Raw genomic sequence first — 8,298 nt, forward strand, 5'->3', positions numbered from 1 at the left:
GCGTGGCACTCGGCACAGATCCAAAGTTCGTCGAGTGCCAGATCTGCAGCACTCGGCGAAGTTTCAAACTTCGCCGAGTGTCTAGGTAATTACACTCGGCAAATCAGTTTTCCAGTAAATAGAAAAATGGTTGCTTTGCCGAGTGTCAGGGTAAAAACACTCGGCAAAGCTTGCTGTTTTTTTCTTCTGTTTTTTATGTAATAACCACATTCATCATCACAAATAAAGCATACATACATTCCATACAAGCGATATAGTATATATAAGGCACATCCATCACAAATATCACATAATAACACAAATATCTCACGCTACATCGCACGAATATAACAAATAGCACAAGTCCAACATTGATGCCATAAGTGTAACGTTCAACAAGCACAAGTCCAACTAATTAAACAAGTCTAGTCCAACAACAATAAGTCTGTAGAACAAATACCATAAGCAACTCTAAATCAGCTAGGTGGCCACTGCGACGCTGCCGGTGCCGGTGAATTTTCTTGTGCGTGTACATGATGCATATGTGCTAATATGTGTAGTAGAGAGGCTACCTGCCATGGTGCCACCTAGTCCCTATTTCCTATTTTATTCGGTTCATTTGGTACATCCGTGTCTCTTCATCAGTGCTTCCGATCCATTTCTTAATCCAAACCAAACAAGCAAATTTCGTTAGCATCTTGTTTCCACCTGAGTTCTGCTTTAACTGTATAGTATAATTCCAACTGCCAACCCTAGAATGTGACTAGGATAAAACATCCACCTTTTTTTTTGTGTGTATAAGCTGGTGCTTTTGAGAAGATATTTGAAATGTTTTTTTTCCTGTATGTCATGCACGGTTCATTTTTGAAAGGTACATGAGCACATATTTCAGCACTTGATTGGGCATTTTTTCCATTAGAAAATAATTTTCACCTTGGTTTCATATGTCAATTCTGTGTACAGCAGAACACTCTAAATATCATGTTCTGAAATAGATATGGGTTAGGCAGTGTAGAAGAAAAAGATTAGATTTCAGCAAGTCTGGATACAAAACTGCATTTTTCCTGCATCTGTATGTCTTACCTGATGAATACTAGGAGCTATTCAGCCGCATCGAGTTTCTTGTTCGTGATTGTATAACAACCAAACAAGTGGTTCCAGATCTAACACATATACTAAATTCTTTGTAGTGTATCTATGTCTCAAGCAAGCTATCTGCCATTTTTCATTTCTCTTTCAGTTCGTATTTCTAACTTGCTGATCATTTCTTTATCGCAGAGTCTGACATCATGCAAAGTCCTAGCAAAATTTCCAGCGCCTCTGCCTCTCCTACAACCCCTGCTGTGTGCAGGCTTCAAGGATGGGCGGATCTCCCAGAAGGTCTGCTTCAATCCATCATTCCTCTGTTGGGCTCCTTCCTCGAGGTCCTCGCTTTTGCGGGCACCTGTCGCTCTTGGCGCTCCGCCTTCTCCTCATACCCATCCAAATCCACATTCTGCACCTTGTTCCCACCTCTCCTTGTCCGACCTCATATCAGAGTCCATGCTCGTCGTCTCCCTTCCAGAAGTGATGACGGTCACAAGCTCCGCACATGCCAGGTCCTTGATCTAGCCAACCTGGGAACTGCCCTGCGCTGCCAGATTCCTGAAGACACATTTGAGATGTTACGCTTTGCAGGCTCTTCTTATGGTCAGCTGATTTGTGGTGGCGGCAGAAATTGTGTTGTGGTTGATGTATTCACAGGTGCCAGAGTTTTACCACCACAGCTCCCATTCAGATTCAGTGGGGACACTTATTTCTACTCTGGCATGCTGACAGCTCCCCTCGCCTCACATGATGCACACCTCCTAGTTTGCGCCGCACCCAAACAAGGCAGCACCCAACACTCCCTGCTTGATTGGCCACTTGGAAGTGATTCTTGGTCAGAACTAAGGCTCAATGATTCACGGATTGAGCAGATTGTGGAGTTCAAAGGTCAGTTCATTGCGCTGGACTATGAGTACAGGCTCCACACTCTATCCTTGGCCCCCCAGCTTGGTCTGCAGGAGATATCAACTGTGTGGTGGGATGACATGGATGCATGCCCGTATCTAAGGCCATGGCTTGTGGTGTGTGGTGACATGCTCCTCATTGTTGACCACTACATATCCCTTTTATTTGATGGGGCACCTGTCAACTACGAAGCTTATCGCCTCGACATGTCAACTGTACCTGCAGTTTGGGTGAAGGTAGAGAAGCTGGAGAATTACGTGCTCTTTATTGGAAGCGATGTGAGGAGCCCTGCGTTTTCTTGCATCAGCCCGGGACGATGGGGTAGGAGGAACAACTACTTGTACTACGCATATTATGATGTACCCTGGATCTTGCATGGGCTTGGTGATGAGGCAGATGCTGTGTGGGATCCAGACAATGACCCTGACATTGAGTTCAAGAGGAACTGGTACACCCAATTGCAGCCCTTTTGGGTGTACCCAAGCATGTTCTACGCTGATGCTGATGGCGAGTGACGGATGCGTCTTCCATCTGCTTGTGCTGAAATCTCGCCTTCATTCTCCATAGAGATTAGTAATCAGAGACTTGCATTAAACTGGGGATATGTAAGCAGACTTTTCAGTTTCGCTGTTTGGTTGTTTTTGTGTCTGCACTTGCACTACTAAATCGTTTGATCTAGTTGTGTAACTGTTGGCTATGTGCTGCAAACCTTGAAAGCCCAGAAGTCTGGAACTAATTACTGTTATTTGAAGAGTAGAAAACGTTTGCAATGCTTCATCTACCCCTGTAAAATGTGGAGATGCAATGTGCTTATATGGAGGCATCTTGCTGTTGCCGTTAGCTTTGTTTACTAACTACTATGCTGCGCAATCTGTATGTTTTAAGCAAAAAAGGAAAAAAAAACCTCCAAAGTTTTGTGTAGTGGGATATCCAACAGAAGTGTCTTCAGTCACTTGGCAGGCTGACTACAACTGGTCAAGTCGGTCATGTGTCCCATGACAACATATTACCTGATGTCGGACAGGTTACAAGAGTGGGCAATCAACAAAATTGTTGCACTTCAGGGGAAGTTTATCTAGGCCAGATTGATGCTGATGTAAGAGGTAAATGTGTGTGTTGCTTGGCTGGCTGTAGCTCGCAATTCTAAGTTCTAACAGAAGAAATTCTTCTGACTATGACACACATACAAGCTTTTTGCAAAGTCAAAAGCCTCGAGTCAATCTAAATTGAATTAGTATCATGGAATGGACATCGGATTCAGCTACCTGACCAACCATCTTCCCAAAGTTACAATCTTCCACCGGAAACAAATTGACAAAAAACAGAACAAAATCAGGTTGAGTTGTACAAATCAATATACACATCATATCAATGTTGATGCACCAGCAAACCACGTTGAAGTGCTTGTAGTGTCTATTTTCCGGGTCAAACACTGCAAACCAAAGATTACTCAACCACTCACCCCTCTCATTCCCTGAAGCTAGCCAAACCAAAACAAGAGGCAATTAATACAACGTATAAAAGTTTCGTGCACAAGTACAGTATTTCAAACTCTAATAACCATTTATAACACCACAACTACAAAGACAACAGCAAGACATGTTATCAATTAACCAAAAACAAAATTCAGGCTTTCTCCTATCTTGATTGTAAGGAACAGTCAATTCTTACATTGCCATGAAGAACAACACAATGGTCTTCTTCAGTTTCGCGACCTTACATTGGTTCTGAATAATTTACTTTAAGAGGCAAGAGAATGTTTAATCCTGACTGCAATAGGCATGCAACAGTCAGGACATCATCATCTGAATTTTAATTTAAATATATTTGAACAATTACATTTATAAGGAATTAAGGTTGTGAAGAGTAATGGATAAACAAATTCAGCGACAAGATAAAGCTGAAACTGTAAGGGCATCAATGTCCTACAAAAAGTACGGTCCAGACATTTTATACTGTTGCGTCCAAAGTTTCAGAATTATTAAGGCAATTACAGAGTCTGTCAACACATCTGAGCATCTGAAATTCTCTCTTGCCGAAGTAACATAGACATTTCCAGATGCCAGAAGCATATAGCAGGCAATCTCCTGGAGCAAAACCAGATCATTTTTTTTCAATACTTGGGTATGCCTTCGTCAGATCAGCAACACTGCCAGCAAACAAAATAAAAGAAAATCAACAAAGGAATAGGCATAAATACAATTCAGTATATGCAAAAAATAATTAATAGGATTCATCCTACATATCTTTGTGCATGTGACATTTCTTGCAGGCAAGAAATTTAAAAACTAAGATGCTCATGATATCAGCACTTTACAGAGAAAACATTTTTTTGGCTTACCATTGTATGCAGATAATTTTTTTCACAAAAACAACCTAAACAATACAAATCAATGCCTCAACATTGTATCTTAAATTTTCTCTGATCTCACCAGTTCATTCAATTTTACATTCAAAGAAATGTGCACACACTGAGCATTGAGTTATGGAAAAAAAAGTATAGAGACAAAAAGGTACACTCATCATGAATACTTATAAGATCTGTAGCATTCCCTGTGCAGGCCAGTTTTCAAACTTCTGGCCACAGAAAATGCAAAATACTAATCACTGTTGAAATTCAGTTGGAAGGTTAAGAAAGAACGCAAGTGCAGGCGGCCACTTGAATTCCAGTGTTCCACTTCAATGAAGGAATACTAACAATCTCGATCAAGCCGAAGAAGGGCAACCAAAACTCAATTCTTAAGTTCTTAACATTTCACATTACTACAGGAATATTGATGGCACCGTGCATGGTACAAACAATATAAATAAAATACGTCCCTACACTTTTTTCAAGCAATTATCACACTTACTGTTACTGGTATCAATTTGCAATAGCAGCAGCATCAGAGTCCCAGACAGAGCTATGCATGGGAGTCCAGCCAGAACCACTGAACAACTCAAATCGGTACTGGACAATCCATTTCCAATTTAATTTTCAGCCAGCAGAGCATGTCTGGATCTACCGTATCAATCCATTTTTCAACTCAATTTGCAGCAAATATACATGTACGAAGACACATCCAGATGGACCATATCAATCCATTTTTCAATTTACTTTCCAGTAAACATACATGAGCACGTACATATCGGCCATGTCAATCAATTTTGCATTCCGTTTTCCAGGAAACGAATGAGAGGGATCGGGCCGCTCATACATTTGTTTCCTGATCTCTCTTGTTTGTGTCGGCCCAAAAACCAGGAGAGTCGGCCCAACGGAGCGCACACCCGGAAAAAGTCTGGCTACACCCCAAAAGGTAGCTCAAGAGGTGAGTGACTCCCTCCACTTTTAAGTTGGTTCAACTCTCCCCCCACAACCAATGTGGGACTAATCCGAACAATCTCCTCCGTCATACATTGGTGCCCCCCTCAGCACTGACCGGGGTCCCACACCCACACAGTCCACCAGTGACCAGCCCGACACACGGGCCACACACCCACAGGTCCACCACTGACCGGCTCGACACACGAGCACACACAGGCCTCACACCCACGAGTCCATTGGGCTTCGGGCCTGCACCACCAGAGTGTGCACGGGCACAGGAGATTGCGGACCCAGCTCTGATACCAATTGTCGGCCCAAAAATCAGGAGAGTCGGCCCAACGGAGCGCACACCCGGAGAAAGTCCTGCTACACCCAAAAAACTAGCTCAAGAGCTGAGTGACTCCCTCCACTTTTAAGTTAGTTCAACTTTCCCCCAACTAATGTGGGACTAATCCCAATAATTTCTGCCTGTCGGCTGATCCGATCCATGCATTCTTCTATTTCACATAAACCTGAACGAACCTTCCTGGACGATAGATGTTGTTGGCAATATGCAGCAACGTTCAGCACAGAGGAGCCCAAGTTATTTGCGAGTGATGATGACGACGACATGACGATGCGGTGTTCAATTGTCACTTACCCAAGTTATTTGGCTATAGGCTGGTGACACAAATTAAACTGGGAGTGAGCTGGTTGATTATATTTCACTACCCGTTGTCTAGTCCGGTGTGTGTGTGGGCGCGCGCGCCCGCCCGCCCAGGTAAGGCCGTGCTACCGGTTGACCAACTGATAGTACACTTTATAAAGAGCCGGCGCTAATGGCCCCTTCCCGGCCCGTAGTCTTCTGTTTATTTCAGCAAATGGACGTGCTGTTGAGGCTAGTGTAGTATTATATCATTACATCTATGCCAAGCTCCTTTCAATTATTAGTAGTTGACTCTTTATTATTTATTTGCAAGAAGATACTAATTGTAATGATGCATACGAGCAGGCATGCCTAGCTATAAAATGACCTGTGCACGGCACATGATCTGTGAGATGGAGCACATGAGAGAGACCTTGTCCTCTCGGAGGATGCATGCAAGCTAAGAAATGATCGAGCAAAAGTTGCAGCAATAAAAAACTTCTCTAGAGATATTCAGTAATGAGCGGTATCAGGAAACCACAATCTGTAAATACCAAGGGTTTTAGTTCCTCCATAGTACTGTTCAGCCTGCGCGAGGCACATTAGCTCCTGGATGTACCAGCCCATCACACATGCATGACTTTGAGATGCATGGTGGGGGGTAATGTTCGGTCCATGATTAGCATGTAGAGGTTGGTAATGCTCAGGTGGACAATGCCAGGTTGGAGGTTCAGAGACGCCGCCCCGGTCTGCAGATCGGCCAAGCTTGGGCATTACACTTGATGGCAAGACGTGGGGTGTCATATATATATATATATATATATATATATATATATATATATCTGTGTGTGTGTGTGTGTGTATATATATATATGATATTTGCTTTCTTATTTTTTTTTTCAATCTAATAATGAAATCACTCAATTTAACTTCAAAAATGGAACCATTAGTCAGAAACTCAGAATTTACACTAGGAAAGTAGCATCAAATATTTAATTCCCGTGTTGCAGAGCAAATTCAGATCGGTCAATTATGACAAACAAAGGTGCCTTTTTTATATGAGAGCATCACTTTTTGTCTGCAGTAAATTCTTGAGATTTCAAAATGCACTACCCGACTCGCCTACTTTGCCGAGTGCCAGAGACACTCGGCAAAGGCAGAAAAATACTCGGCAAAGAAGTCGCCGAGTGTAGCCCTCGGCGAAGCGCACACGGCATTTCTTCTACCGGCGAAGCCGGCTTTGCCAAGTGTCTTTTCTCGGGCACTCGGCAAACTTTTGCCGTGTGCCACGCCGCACTCGGCAAAAAAAATTGAAAGGGGACGGCCGAACGGGCGAACGGGACGGGGGAGGGGAACTTTGCCGAGTGCCAGACGCGTGGCACTCGGCACAGATCCAAAGTTCGTCGAGTGCCAGATCTGCAGCACTCGGCGAAGTTTCAAACTTCGCCGAGTGTCTAGGTAATTACACTCGGCAAATCAGTTTTCCAGTAAATAGAAAAATGGTTGCTTTGCCGAGTGTCAGGGTAAAAACACTCGGCAAAGCTTGCTGTTTTTTTCTTCTGTTTTTTATGTAATAACCACATTCATCATCACAAATAAAGCATACATACATTCCATACAAGCGATATAGTATATATAAGGCACATCCATCACAAATATCACATAATAACACAAATATCTCACGCTACATCGCACGAATATAACAAATAGCACAAGTCCAACATTGATGCCATAAGTGTAACGTTCAACAAGCACAAGTCCAACTAATTAAACAAGTCTAGTCCAACAACAATAAGTCTGTAGAACAAATACCATAAGCAACTCTAAATCAGCTAGGTGGCCACTGCGACGCTGCCGGTGCCGGTGAATTTTCTTGTGCGTGTACATGATGCATATGTGCTAATATGTGTAGTAGAGAGGCTACCTGCCATGGTGCCACCTAGTCCCTATTTCCTATTTTATTCGGTTCATTTGGTACATCCGTGTCTCTTCATCAGTGCTTCCGATCCATTTCTTAATCCAAACCAAACAAGCAAATTTCGTTAGCATCTTGTTTCCACCTGAGTTCTGCTTTAACTGTATAGTATAATTCCAACTGCCAACCCTAGAATGTGACTAGGATAAAACATCCACCTTTTTTTTTGTGTGTATAAGCTGGTGCTTTTGAGAAGATATTTGAAATGTTTTTTTTCCTGTATGTCATGCACGGTTCATTTTTGAAAGGTACATGAGCACATATTTCAGCACTTGATTGGGCATTTTTTCCATTAGAAAATAATTTTCACCTTGGTTTCATATGTCAATTCTGTGTACAGCAGAACACTCTAAATATCATGTTCTGAAATAGATATGGGTTAGGCAGTGTAGAAGAAAAAGATTAGATTTCAGCCAGTCTGGA

At 42.6% G+C, this 8,298-nt stretch overlaps 1 protein-coding gene across 1 annotated transcript; it reads left to right on the forward strand.

Annotated features, from left to right (window-relative positions):
* Positions 1–498: 498 nt before the first annotated feature.
* On the forward strand, positions 499–2,752 carry LOC120665974 (putative F-box protein At3g25750). Its single transcript, XM_039945736.1, has one exon. It carries the CDS (start codon positions 1,269–1,271, stop codon positions 2,484–2,486), a length of 1,218 nt encoding a protein of 405 aa, XP_039801670.1. The 5' UTR covers positions 499–1,268; the 3' UTR covers positions 2,487–2,752.
* The last annotated feature ends 5,546 nt before the right edge of the window (positions 2,753–8,298 follow it).

This window comes from Panicum virgatum, chromosome 2K (assembly GCF_016808335.1).
Source record: "Panicum virgatum strain AP13 chromosome 2K, P.virgatum_v5, whole genome shotgun sequence".
NCBI lineage: Eukaryota > Viridiplantae > Streptophyta > Magnoliopsida > Poales > Poaceae > Panicum > Panicum virgatum.

Bases quoted from the DNA above. Each gene is read 5' to 3' on its own strand.
- LOC120665974 (XM_039945736.1), top strand. From the start codon at position 1,269: ATGCAAAGTCCTAGCAAAATTTCCAGCGCCTCTGCCTCTCCTACAACC.